A 20,093-nucleotide genomic window follows, 5' to 3' on the forward strand; every position below is an offset into this window, starting at 1 on the left:
AATCAGAGATCTTCATTATAGATCAGGTTGCATCAACTACTAATATCACCCTTGCAAGTTAGCTTCTCTTGACCTCAGCTTCCTCATTTGTAAAATGAGAGCATTGGATTGAATAATCTCTAATGTCCCTCCTAGTTCTATCACCATTTGGTTTCTATGACTTTGTCTTCATTAATGCCATGCAGTGGTACCGTTAAACTTAGTGTTAGAATAGACATTAAGGGTAAAAAGAAAGATAACGATAGTTGGGAAGATCCCCTGGAGAAGGAAATGGCAACCCATTCCCAAATTCTTGCCTGGAGAATTCCATGGACAGAGGAGCCTGGTGGGCTACAGTCCATGGGGTCACAGAGAGTCAGACACAACTGAGTGACTAACTTTCGCATTCACAAGGACAAACTTTTTATAACCTACTTTGACTTTTATGGTCTCCTCTGATCTGATTGCATAGCCAGGTGCCTAGTCAGGATGGGCTGGTTCACAGAAGACAACCAGAAACTGAATGACCTTGAGCATTTTAGGCCATAGGGACATAGAAGCTCCTGCTCTGTAGTATATTGTGTGTATGCTGGAAACAGCTGAGTTCTGCAATCACACAGGCCTTGGTTTGAGTCCCAACTAGGTCACTTGCTCCAAGTGGTCATTTCCTTGCCATGTCTGCAATGGCAGAGAAGTCTAGAAAGCTCTCTGGGGTCTCTCTCACAGGAGAGTACTAGTCCCATCTGTGAGGGCTCTGCCCTCATGATCTAATTGCCTGCCAGAGGCCCCATTTGCTTATCTTGTCATATTCTGGTTAGAATTCTAACATATGGATTTGAGGTGAAGACACAAACATTTAGTCTATAGCACTTGGAGTGCTGCTGCTATATCTGAGTATTGTAAGAAAAGAAAAAGTATTACACGGTTTCCGTAGGATACTGGAGTTGTGAGAGTGAGGAAAGAAGGAAGGAGGAAGATGAAATGACTTGGCTCTATTGCTGAAAGCTGTGCTAGTTTTATCGTCCACGAAGACGTCTTTCAGAGCTCAATAATCTTGACCTTTATTGAAACTTGGGGCTGCATGCTCTTTAGCACATATGCTAAAGATATTTGATCAATGGTCAAATTTGAAATAGATTTTTAGAACCAAATGGAGAGGGTAGTTTGGGCTACAAGAGTGTATCACACCATGCTTTTTAGTAAGACCATTGATTGGTCTACTTGACCAGAGTGTACTATACAAGGGAAGTTCTTAGAAGAGTCAGGCTGTTGAAGATTCTCAGGCTTAATTCTGCAAAATAATTCATTTCTGATGTTGCTTGAAATACCAAATTTGGGGACCTCCCTGGCAGTCCTGAGGTTGACCCCATGTTCCCACTGCAGGGGACACAGTTTCAATCTTTGATCGGGGAACTAAGATCCAGTATGCCCCACGGTGCAGCCAAAAAAGGAAACACCAAATTTGCAAATGATCTGCTTTTTGTAAAATATAAATTGAAAGAGATTCAAAGTTATTCTCATGTCACTCTTACTTGCATTCCAAGCGTGCTTTCTAGAGAAAAAGAAAAGCAGTAGAATTGCAGGTACCTGGAAAAATTACTTGTGACTTTGGTTATCCCCACAGGAATGTGGATCTTTATCCTGTGTGTGTGTCTTGGTAAAAAAAAAAGTTCAGAACCATTGACGCATTAGACTGAAGTTAGGGTGATGGACTTTGACACTTCAGCCAAGCTATTTGTTTTCCATAAGCCACGGTTTCCTCCTGTAGAAAATGAAAGCTTGTGTGAAGATTAAATAAGAGAATGATTATAAAATTGGCATAAAATGCTCTCAGTATATTATTATTATACCTGCTGCTGGTGTCCTTGTAACCTTAAATAAGTCCCTTCATTTCTCGGTCCTCCTATTTTTTTCCTTCCATAAAATGAACATAATAATACATGTTCAACTCTGTTTTTTAGAACTACTTCAAGAATAAATAAGATAGTATCTATAAAATCGCTTCTAGCTCATTCATCCTTAAATTTATCTCAGCTCTGTCAAAGGGAATGTCATGACAGGTAACACAACTGCAATGTTTAAAGCCATGGAGAGAAACAGTTCATTTAGGAACAATAAAAATAAATTTTATCAGGATATCTGTCACCAAGATATTTATCACATTGTAGCCCTAATTTTTTCCCTAATGTTTTATTGTGAAAATCTTCAAACTTAGGCGAAGTCGAAATAATTTTACAGTCAACACTCATTTTTCCACCACCTAGATTCTACCATTAACATTTTACTATGTTTGCTTTATCACAAATAGGCCCATTTAGCCATCCATCAGTCCATCTTATATTTTTGATTTGTTTCAAAGTAAATTGCATACATTACTATGCTTCCCTCTACTCAAACATGCATATAGAGTTCAGTGTTTTTGTTGTAACTTTTTTCTTTTGAGATAATATCTACATACAATAAAATATACAAACCATAAGTTTTGACAGATGCATTCAATTGTGTGACCCAAGCTTGTCAAGATACAGAACATTACTCTTACCCTGGGAAGTTTTCTTTTGCCCTCCACAGTCAATTCTCTCTCCCACCGTCCAAGGCTACTCCTGTTCTGACTTGCTGTCATGTATTGGTTTCAACTATTCTGAAACTTCATAAAATTATAGTCATGTCATGTGTACTTTTTGTGATAGAATTATTTTACTCAGTGTAAGATTTTTTTTTAATTGAAGTAAGATTGCTTTACAGTGTTGTGTTGGTTTCCAGTGTAAGATTCTTGAGCTTCATCCTTCCTGTTATGTGTAACAATAGTTCTTTCTCTTTATTGCTAAGTAGTAGCATATTTTATGGATATACCACAGTTTCTTTATCAATTTTCCTATTGATGGTTATAATTCTTGTGGGCATACATTTTTAGTTCTTGTGGGTAAGTTCTTAGGAGTGCAACTGCTGACTCAAAGGATAGGTGTATGTTTATTTTTTTAAAAAACCTGTGAGACTTTTTTCCAAAGTGGTTGTGCCATCTTACATTCCTACCAGCTACATCCATACCAACACTGAGAGTGTCAGTCTTTTTAGTGTTCTGATGAGTATATAGTGGAATCTCTTTGTGGTTCATCCTTTGTGATTATGTAAAGACTTCTTTGACAGGAGAGGAAAGCAGCCTTTTTTTCCCTCTGTTTCACTACATTGATTTAGTTTGACTATCTAGAGCTGGAAAAAAGTGCTGACTATCAGAATGTGTGAGTGAGGAGCGGGAAGAAATTTACTTTTTCCACCTCTCCTCTTTCAAGACCTCACTAGATGCTTCTGATTGTTATAAGCAGTTCATTGTGGAAACTGAAAGCTAAATAAATAATGACAGACTCCAGGGAGAGAACATGAGCCTGTTCCTTAGCAAATAGCATTATGGGCAGTGCAGAGTTTATCGAGAACACGGTGTTCTTAAAGCTGCTTTTCGGAAATGTAACTCTGTTATCGTTGAGGTTCTCAAGGTCTGGGTCATCTTCGCTTTGGCTGTTTTCCATGTAAAAGGTAAATTTTGGCTTTATGACATACAAAACAACATTATTAATTGAACATTGTTATAAATTGAACTCATACTTTATGACAAAGACTTTTCTGAACAGAATAAGCAGGCTAGACTTAAAGAATCTTATGCTTCTGTGAACCTAACCATGATCTGATTCATCTGGTCAGAATGTAATTGCTTTTCTCAGGAAATCCTCAGTGGTTTGACTGGAGGCCAGACCTCTTCACACTGTAGCTGTCTCCTCCTCTCTCCTGTGGGCCCAAACAATGACTGGCAGACTGCCTCCAAACTCTTAGTAGTTTTCATTTGAATTTGTCTTTTAAAACAGCAGTCAACATTAGGAAACACTTTGTTCCCTTTATCGGCTCCAGGGGCTGCTTCTTCAAAGGCAGACTTCTGGATCCTAGAATCATAAGTCCTCTTGTGGAGTTTATGTTCTGTTTCTTCTAATTTAATTTCCTATTTTACAATCACATTTTAAGAAACACTACAGATTCTCTCTTTGAATGAAAAGTTTGTGATTCTGTCCTAGGGAACTGTTTTACTTCCTGTTTTCCCCTTTTTTAGCCTAGTGGTTCCATGATCTTCTGCTTAATCAGGTTATTTTATAACAGACTTATTTTCCTTTCTTTCACTTATTGATAAGTAGGAACTTTAACATCAGGATTTTCAGAGTTTTAACTATGGCCAAGGACCTGTATCTGAGACTTTCCCAGGAACTGTATGAGGTCTGAAGGCTTTTTCAGAAGGTGAATGTTTTGTGCCCAGAGAAGGATGAGCTGATTCCTGCCTTTAGTGTTAAGTAGGTCAGTAGAAGGAGTGAAAGAAATTTTTCGTCATGGTTTTGTGACTGAACTTTTAGCATGTGATTAAGGATGTTAAGCTGGTTACAGTACCAAAGCAACCAGGTAGAAATGAACAGCCTCTGTAGAAAATGGTCAGCCCAGTAGAGAGTGTAAACTAAGGACATCCCTGGCTCTTGCATTCAGTTTGGTGGGATGAGGGTGGAGGTCAGGCTTCTGCTGGACTGAGGGTGGGGCAGTCACTAGCTGCTGGGTGTGGGGAATGCTGAACCGGTCAGCTGGCCTCTCTATTTTAGCTGCGTGCTTTACTCCCACTTCCAGAGGTAACTGGTGCCTCCAATTCCTCGGCCTCTTCAGGATTCTGCAACATGGACTGGCTCGGATTTGACTCTCCCCTACTTTTCTTAGGTTTGCTAAATCATTAACTACTCTGTCTGCTTGCCAGCTTCCAAAATTTTGTTGTAGTCGCTCCTCTCATCTTCTCCCTGAGCTTATAAGATTATGCTTTTTTAAAATTCCCTTTAAATTTGTAAATGACTCCTTAGATAAAATACCAAAAGCACAGTACATTAAAGAAAACTTTACAAGTTGAACTTTATTAACAATGAAAGCTTCTGCTGTGTGACAGACACTGTGTACTAGGGTTCTCCAGAGAAACAAACAAGAGGATGGATAGATAGGTTTATTTACTCATTATAGGAATTAACTCATGTAGTTGTGGAGACGAAGTCCCATAGTCTGCAAGCTGGAGAAACAGAAAAGCCAGTCTTAAAATTCACCCCAAGTTCAAAGTCCCAAGAACCAGGAGCACCAGTGTTTGAGGGCTGGAGAAGGTGAATGTCCCAACTTAAGAAGAGAGCTAATTTGCCTCTCCTCTGCTTTTTTTATTCTATTTATGCCCTCGGTGAATTGGATGATGCCCAGCCGCACTGGCGAGGACCATCTCCTTTACTCATTCTACTGATGATGCTAATCTGTTGCAGAAACACCCTCACAGACACACCTAGAAATAATGTTTTACCAGCTACCTGGACATATCTTAGCCCAGTCAAGTTGACACATAAAATTAACCATCACACACTGTTAAGAGAACAAAGAGATAAGCTGAGGACTGGGAGAAAAATCTTTGTAAAATACATATGAAATAAAGGACTGACATCTGAAATATACAAAGAATTCTAAAACTCAGTAATAGGAAAACAACCCAGTTTTAAAATGGGCAACAGACATTTCACCAAAGGAGAAATAGAAATGACAAATGGGGAAATGAAAAGTGTTAAAATCATATTCTATTAAGGAATTGTGAATTAAAACATTAAGATGTCACTGTACATGTACTAGAATGGCCAGAATCCAGCGAACAGTACCACATGCTGGTAAAGATGTACACCACCAGGAAGGCTTATTCATCAGTGAGGGGAATGCAGGATGAAACGGCTACTTTGGAAGACAGTTTGGCAGTTTCTTACAAAGCTAAACACAGTAGTCTTACCATGTGACCCCACAGTTGTGCTCCTTAGTATTTACCCAAAGGAGTCAAAAACTTAGGTCCACACAGAAACCTACACATGAATGCTTTCATCATAATTGCCAAAATTTGAAAACAACCGAAAGGACCTTCCATAGGTGAATGGATAAACAAACTATGGTTCCTCCAGACAGTGGAATATCATTCAGCCATAAAAAGAAATAAGCTCTCAAGCCACAAAAGACATGGAGAACCTTAAATGCATATTGCTAAATGAGAAAGTTACATACTACAGGATTCCTTGGAAACAGATCAACAGTAGCCAGGAGTTCAGAGCCAGGGAGTGGGGGTAATGTACTATTTTAAATCTTCCCATAACAAGTGTATAATTGTTTTCTTTAGAGAATATAATCATTTTTTAGCCAACAAATATCAATATTTATGTTAAGGACCATGACAGCAACAATTGATATAGTGAAAAATAACATTAAAAAGAAAAAAACATAAAATAATGTAGAAAACTAAATAAAGGTCAATGTGAATATTAAGCTATTTGTCAGAAATCTCTTTCCTTCTCTCTACTTTTTCTGGGCTTTTTGGATGGAGGAGTTCCTCCTGCCTAGGAGTGTGTGTCCTGCTGGTGACTCAGCAGGTAGTCTCATCCTTTTTGGGTCCAATTAAATCTCCCTAGGCCATTTCTCTATTGTAATCCATCTTACATCCCACCATCAAATTATTTTTTAGCTTATTATTTTTAATTGTGATAAAATACACATAACATAAGATTTACCATCATAACTCTTTTTCTGGAGGAGCAAATGGCAGTTCATTCCTGTATTCTTGCCTGGGAAATCCCATGGACAGAGGAGCCTGGTGGGCTATAGTCTATGGGGTTGCAAAGATTCAGACATGACTGAGCAACTGAGCACACACACACACACACACAACATAAAATTTACCATCTTAACTATTTTTAAATGTATAGTTCAATGGTATTAATTATATTCATATTACTATAATACCAATCTTCAAAACTTTTTCCTCTTGCACAATAAAAATCGTACCCATTCAACAGCTCTCCGTTTCCCTCTCCTCCCATCCCCTAGCCACTACCATCCTAGTTTTTGTTTCTGTGACTTTGACTGCTCTAGGTACCTCATATAAGTGGACTCATAGAATATTTGCCCTTTTGGGATAGGTTTGTTTCATTTAGAATAATCCTCTCAAGTTTCACTCATTATAGCATGTGACAGAGTTTCTTTCCTTTTTAAAGCTGAATGTTGTGTGTGTGTGTGTATCCCGTTTTGTTTATCCATCCCATTGATGGACATTTGGGTTGTTGCCACCTTTTGGATTGTGAATGATGCTCCTCTGAACCTAGGTGTACAGATATCTCATAAAGTTAATTTTTTAATTCATTGTCTTGATCATATTGTCCCCTTGTTCAGAATCCTCAGTGATTCCACGTTGCTTACCAATTAACATCCAGATTTAACCTGCTATTCAAAACCCCCAAAGTTTTTATCTCAAGCTATTTCTTGCTGTGTTTAGCTATAGGATAGGAAATCAAATAAACTCATCAAAACTATAACTAAAACAGAAGCAAAATAGCTTGTGACTTGCTATTTAAAGATGCTTCAGGTATGGGCTTTGTGAAGTGTTTCAGCTGGTCACAGATCTTATTTTATGTTTTGACTATTTTCTAGAACTATTGCTGTAAAACTGTGAAGGCATATAAAACATGGATAGACTGGTGGGTAGACCTTCAGGTAGCTAGCAGGGTAAGTCTAGTGGGAGGGCGTGTCGGTGGATAAGTAGGTAGGTAGCATGGATAGATATGTTTATAAGCTGTATACCAGCTCGGTAAGTGTGCCCCAGTGGTAAAGAGGCCCCCATTGCAGTCCTGCTTTGCTGCTAACATCTCAGGAGTACCTTTTTGAGCCACGAATTTTGTGGTAGTCATCACAGTTCTTTATAGAAGTAGTTTTTATAACTTGTATATTAGTTAAATATAAACTTTCTGCCTTCCCCATTAGATGATAGGCCCAGTGAGAGGAGAGACTAGTTTTTCTCTATTTTTTTCACTATTGTATCTCTAATACAGTGTCTAGCATAGAATCTAGAAAACAGTAGGTTTTCATTAAATGTTTATTTAAGAAAGGATGGCTGACCAGAGCTCAAATGAGAATGAATATTTGCCACATTAAGTATGGCAAGTTAAAATGGAATTATAAAGCAATTTCTAAATATGAGCAGAGAGAGGGGATGCAAGCTTCAGAGCAGACATGCTGTTGTACCTGTAAACCAGTCATGTTGGTCAGGCAGTGAGGGATCTCGTGACAGGGCTGCAGGGAAGCAAAAACTGTCTTCAGAAAGATGAAAGAATAAAAAGTTCTCTCCTTGGTCAGTGGCAGTTTGTCAGTTTTCAGCCTACCATGAAAAATACTAAGAGCTTTTAATTTTTTCCCTTTTAAAAGATATATATGTTCACTGTTAGAGCACAGCAGTGAACATATGTTAGTCATTTATTGATTGATTTTTAAAATTCATCTTGGCAAAAGCTTTGATCAAAACACAAGATAGTACCCAGCAAATTGCTTTATAAGGAATTGGTTGCGTGTACCTTTAAAAAAATTTAAATAAGTCCTAAAAGTTACTTTTGAAGTAGACATTGTTCTTAGTTGAGCATTAATAAATAATAGTCATAGAATTGAAGATTTCTTAACTATTTTTCCTCCACTACTTGGAGGATAATTTAATCATATAACATTACCCAGACCCTAGAAAACAATTCCAAATTTTCAAAGAGAGTCATATTCTTCAGCTATTTTATTTCACACAGTGGAAATTTCAGTTCAATTTTTGGCAATAAGTTTTACTTACCTAGCAATACTATATACCAGAATTTTCTAAGTATTTAAAAAAAAATTATTTCATTACAGTGTGCCTATGAGATTCAACAAGCAGGCTGTCCATTTCTTTGACTTGGAAATGAAGGCGGAGTGAAGTGTTCTTAGTACCGATTCTACACTAGGTTCTCTCATTTCAGGTCATTTCATGAATACTGAAACAGCAGACCCAGCAGTTAGTCTTCCTGGTGATGATCTTTCCACATGTGGATTTCTCTGGAATTGGACTCTAAGGAATTAAGAAAAAGCATTTATATTCTGGAATGTAAAATTAAAGTTGATTTTCAGTTATATATGTTAAACCGTGGCAGTTTTGATGGCTTCTGATCTAGCTCATTTTCTTTTTTCTTTTTCCACACAGATTGATAGAGCTCCATTCTCCTGATAGCAGGAACACATTGATCCTCCGTTGCAAGGATACAGCCACAGCACACTCCTGGTTCGTAGCTATCCACACCAACATAATGGCTCTCCTCCCACAGGTGTTGGCTGAACTCAATGCCATGCTTGGTGCAACCAGTACAGCGGGAGGCAGCAAGGAGGTTAAGCACATTGCCTGGCTGGCAGAACAGGTAGGCTGGGAGGCAGGGCAAGGTCTCACCGGGTCACCGTTCAGAGCCAGGATGGTTCCCCCATTTCGTATGTCTGAAATATTTATCACACAGTCAGGTCTCCAGTGTCTAACTTGTAGATCTTTTGTTTCTCCTCCCCTAGTCTTTAGCTATTTATTGCTAATTATCACTTCCACCAGAAGAATTGACTGTCATGATAGTCATCATCATAACATAACCATGAAGAGATTTTTATCATTTCTGTCCTTAATGACGGGAGATAATTTTCATGCTTTTAGAATGGAATCAGCAAACTTATTTTGCAAAGGGCTGTTAGTGCCACAACTACTTAACTCAGCCATGATAGCAGCAAAACAGTCATAGACAACATGAACATGAATAGATGTGGCTGTGCTTTAATAAAACTTTATTTACAGAAACAGAAAGTGGGCTGTATTTGGCCCATGGGCCATAGTTCCCCAATTCTTGCTCTAGTCTATTGACAGAGTTTCAGAGACAACAGGCTTACTACCCTGATCTGGGAAAAGTTTAAAATATACAAAATATTTTACAAGCTATTAAACACATGTATAGTTGTCTTCTACAACTGACAAATGGAAAGAAACCAGAAAACTTAAATAGAGGTTGGGTGAAAGGAAAGGAAGAACATAACCCTAGTTAGTTTAGATCCAAAGTTTGACAAAAGGGAGACTAAAAGTTGTACATGATGTTACAACACATCCTTTTTCTTTCAGGGCCTTCACCGTCAGCTGAGCCAGAGGGAGCTGAAAACAAACAGGGTTAGGGAGTCAGAGATGAGTGTTCAGGGGCTAACTCTGTTTTTCATTGGTTTTCTTTTTAAAAGTTCCTTTATATCTTTGCACCCTAGTTCCTTCATGTGTGCCAGGGGGGCAGGGATTGCATCAGTATCAGCCCATAAAGGTTCTGTTCCTTTGTGTTGTTGTTTTGTTTTGTTTTAAGTACAGTTTCAGGGTCTGGCTCCCCATGGTCCCCATCAGGAGTCCCCATTTGGTAGACTGATGGTGGGGCCTGGCAATCTCATTCACTCCCCCAGGTGATAGTGTGGTGAATCAGTTTTGGACTCCACTGATCTATTTATTTTCAGCCATGAAATTTTATGAACACTTCAAATAATGATTCTAATAAATTAGAACACAGAATTAGTACTGTGATGATTTCTAGGAGGCATGACTAGAATAAGCAGAAGAGACTAATGAAAATCATGGTATAAGTACTTAATGACTTTGAAAGTTTTAGTATTTTATCATGGTTTCTATGTTTTTATATGCTGGTTGAAAAACTCAATGGAGTGGTAGTTGTTCTGTGCTTTTGGCAATGTTAGAAATCTTCATGCTTTAAAAAAATACTTTTGCAAGGTTCCAAGATTAAAATGAGAAGTTAATAGGTGAAGTCTTACCCTCCTTCTGCTTCCCCATCCACCTAATTCCCACCCCTCAGCCCCCAGAAAGATAATCACTTTGATTCCTTTATAGTGACTCTTTTGAGAGTTTCTTATGCAGGTAAAAGCAAATATGAAATATGTTCTTTTTCTCTTTAATAAAAGAAGAAAGCATATTATGCACACTATATCAATACTTTGCTGATTTTTTTCATGAAACAATATATCCTGGAGATCTTTTTATATCAAAATATATGGAGCATTCTTTTTTACAACTTTATAGTTTTTCATTGTGTGGCTGTAGTTAAGTAAGCATTTCCTCCAGTGTTGTCGTCATAATCTTGTGCCCTTACAAAGAATGAATAACCTTGCTATAATGAATAACCTTGTGGTTTGTCCTTTCACACATGTGCTGTCCAAACTCTTTGGTTCCAGAATCCAGATAGAGCAGATAACAAGAGAACACACATTATCTGAATGTTTTGGTTCTTTAGTTTCTGGTAGTAAGTTGTAAAACTTTGGTTAGAAAAGGATTTATCCAAAATTTTAGCATCATTTCCTGAGCTTTGATTATTAGAGTTCATAGAACTGAATATGTGTATATCAGCAGGCTTCCCTGCTGGCTTAGAGGTTAAAATGTCTGCCTGCAATGCGAGAGACCCGGATTTGATCCCTGGCTTGGGAAGATCCCTTGGAGAAGGAAATGGCAACCCACTCCAGTATTCTTGCCTGGAGAATCCCATGGACAGAGGAGCCTGGTGGGCTATAGTCCACGGAGTCGCAAAGAGTCAGACACAACTGAGCAAGCGACTTAACATTAACATTAGGATACATCTCAGAAGTGCTGTTTCAAAGGGTTTATTAATAACCTATCTCTATAAGGCAAATTACCCCCAAGACTTAGTGTTTTTGGAATAACGCTTATGTCCCACAGTTTCTAAGGATTGCGAATCTGGTAGCCATTTAGCTGGGTGGTCCTGGCCCAGGACCCTTCAGGAAGTTGCAGTCAGGCTGTCAGCCAGGGTGGCAGTCATCTGAGGGCTTGATGGGTTGGCAGGTGCACCTCCAACATGATTCATCTATATCACTGTTGACAGGAAGTCTCAGTTTCTTGCTGCTTGTAGGCAGAAGTCTTCAGCTCCTTGCCATGTAGGCCTTTCCACAAAATTGCCTGAGTGTCCTCAAGATACAGCTGTCCTCAAGATCACTTTCCCTCAGAGCAAGTGATCTGAGAGAGAGAACAAGATGGACACTACAATACCTATGTGGCTATGACCTAGGCTCTTCTTCTCTCTTCTTTTCATTAGAAGTGAGTTATTACTAAGTCCAGTCTACACCCCAGGGCTCCAGCTCTTAAAGGGAAGAATGGTAAAGAATGTGTGGACATCTTTTTAAACTACCACAAAAGATACAGGCATTTGTATCAGTGGGCTTCCCTGGTGGCTCAGATGGTAATAAATCTGCCTGCAATGCAGGAGACCCAGGTTCAATCCCTGGGTTGGGAAGATCCCCTGGAGAAGGAAATGGCAACCCACTCCAGTATTCTTGCTTGGAGAATTCCATGGGCAGAGGAGCCTGGCAGGCTGCAGTCCATGTGGGTCGCCAAGAATCGGACAGGACCAAGCGACTAACACACACAACCACAAACACTAGGACTAATACTTTGTATCAATAATTTTGATAGATATTGTCAAATTGCCTTCCATTAAGATTGAACTAATTTAAATTCCCACCAGCAATATATGAGAGTTGCCAGACCTTTAAAGTGGAGTTAATTTGGTTTATGCTACATACAGACCAGAAGAAAGGAGAAAAAAATAAAGCCATAAATTCATCACAGTCTGCCCTTGATAGACTATATTTTATGTGTGTGTTTCCTCCACTCAGTTGTGAGCTTTTCAAAGACAGGAGCACACTTCTCTCAAATCTTTTGCCCCAGAGAACTTAGCCTAATGCTTTGTATATAGTAGATATTCAGTAATTTTTTCCTTTGTCTACATATATACATGCAAAAAGCAAGTAGACAAGTCATTAAACACTATCCAGGAACACAAGCTCAGGGTTGGGAAATAATACTAAGTTGAATAGTTTCAAGTTCTTTAAAAAATGGTACTACAGAACTAATCCAAAGTGCTGTTTTTAAACTGTTAGTGATTTTTACTTTTTCCAAGTAGTTGTTTCGGTCACCCAAATCAAATACACTTAGAATAAGGTGTTCAAGCAAGATTGGATATTGTTTCTCAGAGGAATTTTATAATGAACTTACATATTTGATAAAGTTGAACTAGGTAAATGCCAAAGCCTTCTTTAATTGTTATATTATTTAATTCTATGAGTATGAAAATGGCCAGTCTGTTTTCAGATCATGTAATCTTTTTAAAATAGGTAAGCATTTCTTTTAGCAATAGATATATTTCCTGAAAAGCATACACATAAATGAAACTGTTTTAGTTGTACCTAGAAAAGATAGGCATTTGGGGCAGATAACTTAAGGAAGGATTATTTATTTAACTTTAAATGATCTTTCTTTATCTGTTTGTTATTTCACATTATCATAAATTGAGTTTGCCTAAAATAGGGAAAACCTAAGCTATAGATGTTTGATAACTAATAAATAATTTCTGTGCAAGGGACTTATCTCTTTATTGATGCTGATTTTTATGTGACTGATAACTATAACTTTTATATTCTTATATTCTAACTATACCTCTTATATTCTTAAGAACTATATATTCTTTTTTTTTAAGAACTATATATTCTTAAGAGGTAATTTTCTTTAAGCCTACCAAGTGTGGAGACATATATTATCTACAAAATAAGTATTTTAGGCATTTGAGTATTGATGGGAAAACCAAGATAGCCAAAGAAAGCTTTGTTTTCACAGTTTGTACTTTGTCCCTCATTATTCTCAAAATGTGTAAAGATTCAAATTAGAAACATATACACTAAATCAGAATTAATGGCACAGTTTATTTTTTGCTCTATATTTTCTATCGTAATACTAAAATGCATAAAGAACAGAAAAAAAAAAAAAGAACAGAAATATATCACCTCTTAAAAAGATTTGTAGGATGAAGAGATTTAGGGAATGAATAATAACTATGATTAATTTTTTCATCTTTAGTGCTATTCAACTCTAGTTGTTAAAAAACAAAATTTGGAGAGGACTATTGTTTGGCCAGGTGTACACTTGTGTGGTTGTTGAAACACAAGCAAAGCAGAACCCTAACATTAGTATCCTTTTTTTCTCTGGCCAAAAACTCGATAGCAGGGGAAAAAAGCCACCTCAGCAGTTGAGCCCCAAGGCTGCTTGTACTGATACCACAACTGAAAGCACGTGCTATATATAGCCGGCGGCATTCTGATTCCAGTGAAGGCAAACAGTACCCTTATAAGTTAAGGCAGATAGGCAAACAGAATGACTGAAACTGAGGTTTCATTTTTCTCCAGTGATTAAGCAGAAGAGGGAAAAGATATTCTCCAAAAGTGAAGGACTTGAAAGAGCTAAAGAATAAACACTTTTTAAAAATTGTTTATTAAAAACACAAGTTCTCTGTCTTTAAATTGGATATTGTTTCTATTGACATTGGCAGTTTTTCTTTCTCTTCTTTGGGAAGAAATACATTTAATTCAGATTTTCTAAATGCATATACTGTGACCTAGCATTCACAATCTGTCTTATAACTTATAATTTAAAAAATCAGGTTATCATTTTATCCCTTTGGGAAGATAGATTTTTATATTATTTTCCCTATGAAACATTGTCCATAACAATCTCAGAGACAAAGACTGAGTAGTACATATAAATTAGAAATCCCTTTGGAGTATCTGTGACCCCAAAATTGAAGAATCCAAGAGAACCTCTTTACAGCTGATACTTTCCCTCCAGACATCACAATCTTAGTCTTTCCCCCTAGACGTATAAAAGCTTAGAAAGACATCACAATCTTTACCCCTAGATGTATAAAGTCTTAGAAAACTCAGGTTCACCACTAAGGAAAGAATCAATTATTTCTCCCATATTTTGCTAGAATTCTCAGGGTTGGGTCATGTATTTTGGGCTTTCAGCACGTGGTTGAACATGGGTAGCTTCACTGGCTGGAATTCATTTCCCGCTCGTGGAATCCAGTCATAGCTCTAGCAAGAATAGAGGCCCAGTGTAGATGTTACAGCACAGAAATGAACCACTCAGGCCACTTTTCAGATTATAGATGTATTCTTAAAATGCTCTGACATGTTCAAATTACCTTCAGAAGTCATTAAGGAAGAGAAGATAAAAGGTGGATCTGAAGACAAGTGAGAGAAAGGTGATTCATCAATTTAAATTTATCTCAAAGCTGTCAGTGATAGCAAGCTGAAAAGTTGAGGGTTGAAATACTGTTGTTACGCACTCCCTGCTCAAAGGTCTCATCTTAGGAAGGCAAACATTTTGATGATACCAGGGTTTTACTTGAACATAGTCTTTTGCTTTTTGGCCTTGGATCCTTGACAATATATATAAATAGTGGTTGTTTTCCTTTGTTTTTAAACTATCACAGAGATAACTGAGCTTTATGCAATTAAATGCAATGGTACATTTGAAACTGAAGCATAAACTTCCTGAACTGTAATGGGCAACTCTTTGACAGTAGTTTATATCAGTGTTTTCCAAAATAGAACATAGTTGGTCATTTTGCCATTTTAAAAAGATAAAATAGAAATTATCAGAGTGCATTGTACAAAGGATAGGAATTATGGTTCTTTAGGAAATTTTAAAATTCAGTATTTATATGTATGTGTTGAGTTGCAATGTAAAATGTATTTCTTATTGCAAGTCTTGATCAAAAATATTTGAAAAACACTGATGTTTAGATTATACGGACTTGGTAACAGTTTCTGTCTTGCACTTAGAAGATGTTACTCCCACATCAGATATACTAAAACCATTACCATTTTGAACTGAGTGCTATGTATTTAATTAGAATTGGTGATAATTAGTTATTGACACGACTGAGCGACTTCACTTTCACTTTTCACTTTCATGCATTGGAGAAGGAAATGGCAACCCACTCCAATGTTCTTGCCAGGAGAATCCCAGGGACGGGGGAGCCTGGTGGGCTGCCGTCTATGGGGTCGCACAGAGTCGGACACGACTGAAGCGACTTAGCAGCAGCAGCAGCAGTTATTGTGGAGTAGGGGAAAGAAACTGTGTCATATCATCAGAAAATGTGTGTAATTCACTCAGGGAGCACTTTCTCCAGCTACACACAATCTACTTCACACCTCCCAGTGGAGAGGCCCTGCCAGTGGGAAGGAATCTGTGGGGCATTTCCTTTGTCTCACATGGGTTAGGATGGGGAAGCAGAATGGAGACCCACTGTCTTAGGTGGTCACTGAAGGAACTTTCACGGTTACATATTATTATAGTTAGCTCTACTTTCTGGATCTCACCTCTGTAACAGGCAAAGCTAGATGGTGGAAGGCAGCAGTGGAGACCTGTCCTCATGGCCGTGACTGAGAAGGACCTGCTGCTTTATGACTGTATGCCATGGACCAGGGATGCCTGGGCATCACCATGTCATAGCTACCCTCTTGTTGCCACAAGGTAAGACTAAAGACAACAAAATATCTGTCCTACTCTGAATCTACTAAGGAATTTTAAAACGACTTCTGTTATCTTTTAGGTGCCTAAAATAGCATTCAAGCAGCGATGTAGATGATGTAGACAAAAACTTGTCTTTCACAACACTATTAATCATTTTTGCAGCTCCTAACTCAGAATATATGGTTTCTGTCACTAGTATTTTTGTGTGTATTTTTTAAGTTGTCGAAGCAGCTCCCTAACTGCTCTTCTCAAGACTTGCTTACTCATGAAAATAAATACATTGTGTTTTGGTGTTTTCTTTCCCTTATTGACTGTGACTAGAAAACCACTGAAATTGTGGCAGCATTTTGACCGAATGATGAAATCATTTAAACCAGAATGTGGTACTGTGGATAAACTACACAACTTAGCCAAAATATTCTTCAACTTCTCTTTCTAGTATAAGAGTACATTTGATTCCATCAAGTAAACATTTATTTGACCTGAAGCAACAGGATGTTTCTAGTATGCCAGATGTAGGGAGCTGGAAGGAAAAGAATGGAGAAGTGTAGATTTGGAGGCCAATATGTCTTAAGAAATAACCAGACACTAGTTATCTAGTGTGAAACTAGGAAACATATTCACATTCAGTGTTAATTTGGGCTTAAAAAAGAATCCAGTTTTGATACAGCTCAAAAACTACACATTAAAAAGGAGCCCCACAATGAAGTACTTGGCAGTCAAAAAGGCTAAATGATGGCGTCCTCTAGTACGTCCCACGGGGAGCAGTGTAGGGGCTCCTGCTTTCAGGAGACAAAGATTCATGTGAGGAAAGAATTCTTAAATTACAGGAAGACTTCTACGTTATGTAGGATTTCCTTCAATTTGCCAAGTTCCCTTACATATATCATTATTTTTTAAAAATATAATTTTCACATAGCTTTTCAGAAGTTTCTCTATAATTTAGAGCTGTAGCCCTTAGATCACAGAATAGAGATGAAGGATTTATTGAGCCTCAGAGTTAAAAAGGTGTCCCCTCTTTAATTCCTTCAGGATATAAGGGTCCTGCAGAAAGGGCCTTGATGATTCAATAGCAAAGGCACATGGTCTCTGATAAATAAATAAATTAATTATAGTTCAAAAATCAAAGAACACTGTTAGGGTGATATAAATTAACATGAGTTACTATTTACATTGGCTTGCATATTTACAGATTCTTAGAAACCAAAGCTGATCTAATAGTTGATATTTTGGGATGGTCAGGGAATTAAGTAAAACATGAAAGTGATAAATGAAGAGGATTTTTATTTTATTCTTCTTATTTCATTTGACACATTTCCTGAGGTGAAAGCCAAGTGCCCGATACAGGTAGAGAATTAGATACAGGTGCTGTAGATTTTGCAGGATGTGCATTTTGTAGTCTTTTCCTATATGCCTTCTTTGGAAAAGAAAAAGATCCAGAGAAAGCATGGCTACTTGACAATGTGGAAAATTGAGTGGTGGTGTGCTTATGGGATTTATGGGGCCAAAGCCGCTGTACTGCCTTTGCATGAGCTCATCGGGCCTTCCCACTAAGGGGGCCCTTTTGACAGTGTGTTATAACCAACTGCTGTGCAGCAAGAGTCCAGCAGCTGGTTTGAATTAGTTTCCCTCTGCCAAATATTTCATAATCAAATATGTAGGAAAAATTCTCCTGGACTTTATATTTTTTAAGGTCTGATTTGAGATTAGCAATCAAACTGAATATGGGGGAATACACCCTGACACTTTGCTCACACTCTGTATTACTTGGATTGTATGTGGAGTAGTTTTGAAACTCGTTTAACTCTTGCTGAGGTAGCTAATGTGTAATTGGCATGTTGGTTCTACAGGGATCAGCTCAGGGAGGTGGTTCTCAAATAATACTTTTGTGGATCTCTGGGGATACCCTCTTCAGGGGGTCTGTAAGTTCAAAACTGTTTTCACAGTAATACTAACATGTTGTTTGCTTTTCTCACTGTTGACATTTGCACTGAGTTTGGTAAAATTGCTTATCATGAATCAAGGCACTTGGCACCGAACTGTATGGCCTTTCAGGGAGAAAACATGCCAATTTAACCTCAAAATGCCTTTGTTGAGGCAGAAAATTGCTAGTTTTATTTAATCTCAGCCCTTGAGTATTCATCTTGTTGATAATCTGTGAGATGATGTGGGAAGTGCTTAGAGTTCACTTCTGCTGCATATGGAGGTGTGATGGTTTGTTGCAAAGAAAAGCATGTGTGGTTTTTGTGAGCTGAACTCGCTGTTTTTTTTTTTTTTTTTAATGGAACACCACTTTCCCTTTAAAAAAAAAAAAAAACTGACAGACTATGGCTACTCAGACTTGGGTTATTTGTCAGACTTTTAATTCTTTCTAAAATAAAATTCAAAATGAATTTGTCATTTAAAGAAAACACTGATGGTATTTGTTAACAATTAAAAATTTCTATCTTTCAAACAAAAAATTAGAATTCTGGAAAACTTGTGTCTCTCACTATAAATTTTGACAGCTTCCTAGTACTTAAAGACTTATGTGATGAGATCAGTGGCAATATTACCAACTGTGACTTTTTTATATAATAAAATGCTTTTAACATTTGGAAATGTGCATAACTCAATGAAAATTCCAATTCCAATGGTCAATAAATTCCAAATGACCAATTCATGATGCTGCAAAATCATGCAAGGGTAAAAAAATCTATTCAAACTGCAAGAGAGACCATTGGATTTTTTAATGTAACAAGATAATTGAGGATTTCCTGGTGGCTCAGTGGTAAAGAATTTGCCTGAAATGCAGGAGAAGCAGGTTCGATCTCTGGCTTGGAAAGATCCCCTGGAGAAGGGCATGACAACCCATTCCAGTATTCTTGCCTGGAAAATCCCATGGATAAAAGAGCCTGGAGGTCTACAGTCCATGGGGTCCCAGAGTCAGATACAACTGGAGCAACTTAGCACAAATAAAAACTTTCTTTATTGATAAGGTTTCAGATCCTACCTTGCAACTAACCTTTAAGAAACTACTTGTTGATTTTTGGTTTGGTGGACAGAAAGATAGCCATAATTATCTGAAATAGCTGGTAAAAGACTCCTTCCTTGTCCAACTGCATACCTGTGTGAGGCTGGGTATACTTCAGCTACATACTGTGGCAGAATGCAGATACACATAAGAGAATTCAGCTGTCTTTTATTAAGCTGTATATGAAAGAGATTTGAAAAAAATTAAAACAGTGCCAGTTTTCACATTCATTTTGAAAAATATTATTTTTAATAAAAATATGTTATATTAGCACCTAATAGGTTTGTTATTTTTATTTTAAAATTAATATTTTAAAGATTTATCAGTTTTAATTTCTCATTATAGTAAATATACTGTATTTCTTAATATAGTAAATACAGTGCGAAGAGCAGGTGGCGCATGGGGCTTCTCATTGCCATGGCTTCTCTAGATGTGGAGCCCGGGCTCTAGGCGCGTGGGCTTCTGTAGTTGCGGCGCATGGACTTACTAGCTGCAGCTTCTGAGCTCTAAAACACAGGCTCAGTAGTGGTGGCACATGGGTTTAGTTGCTCTGCAGCATGTGGGATCTTCCTGGACCAGGGATCAAGCCTGTATCTCCTGCATTGGCAGGCAGATTCTTTACCACTGAGCCACCAAGGAAGCCCTAAAATTTAATGCTTTTTAATATTTTCACAGAGTTCTGCAGTTACCACAGTCAATATTAGGACACTTGAATCACCCCAAAAAGAAACTCCTTACCCACTAGCATTCACTCTTCATTTTCCTCTCCCTCAGCCCTAAACAACCCAAAGTTAGCTATGGGTTTTTATATAGGTACACTTCATCTGAGTAAGGAAG

General features: G+C 37.7%; 1 protein-coding gene across 5 annotated transcripts in view; it reads left to right on the forward strand.

Annotated features, from left to right (window-relative positions):
• Window positions 1–20,093, forward strand: part of SNTB2 (syntrophin beta 2) — a 74,675-nt gene that overhangs the window by 40,021 nt on the left and 14,561 nt on the right. For 3 of the 5 annotated variants that reach the window (XM_086351485.1, XM_086351486.1, XM_086351484.1), the window contains 2 exons: window positions 9,050–9,260; window positions 16,101–16,243. In XM_086351485.1, coding sequence (XP_086207611.1) covers window positions 9,050–9,260; window positions 16,101–16,243 — 354 coding nt within the window. The remainder of the gene's footprint in view (window positions 1–9,049; window positions 9,261–16,100; window positions 16,244–20,093) is intronic. The other 2 variants (XR_015145651.1, XR_015145650.1) reach the window with 2 other exon arrangements.

The sequence above is a fragment of the Bos grunniens genome, chromosome 18 (genome assembly GCF_055505025.1).
Source record: "Bos grunniens cultivar Pamir isolate PY7600 chromosome 18, Bosgru_T2T1.0, whole genome shotgun sequence".
In the NCBI taxonomy this organism is placed as follows: domain Eukaryota; kingdom Metazoa; phylum Chordata; class Mammalia; order Artiodactyla; family Bovidae; genus Bos; species Bos grunniens.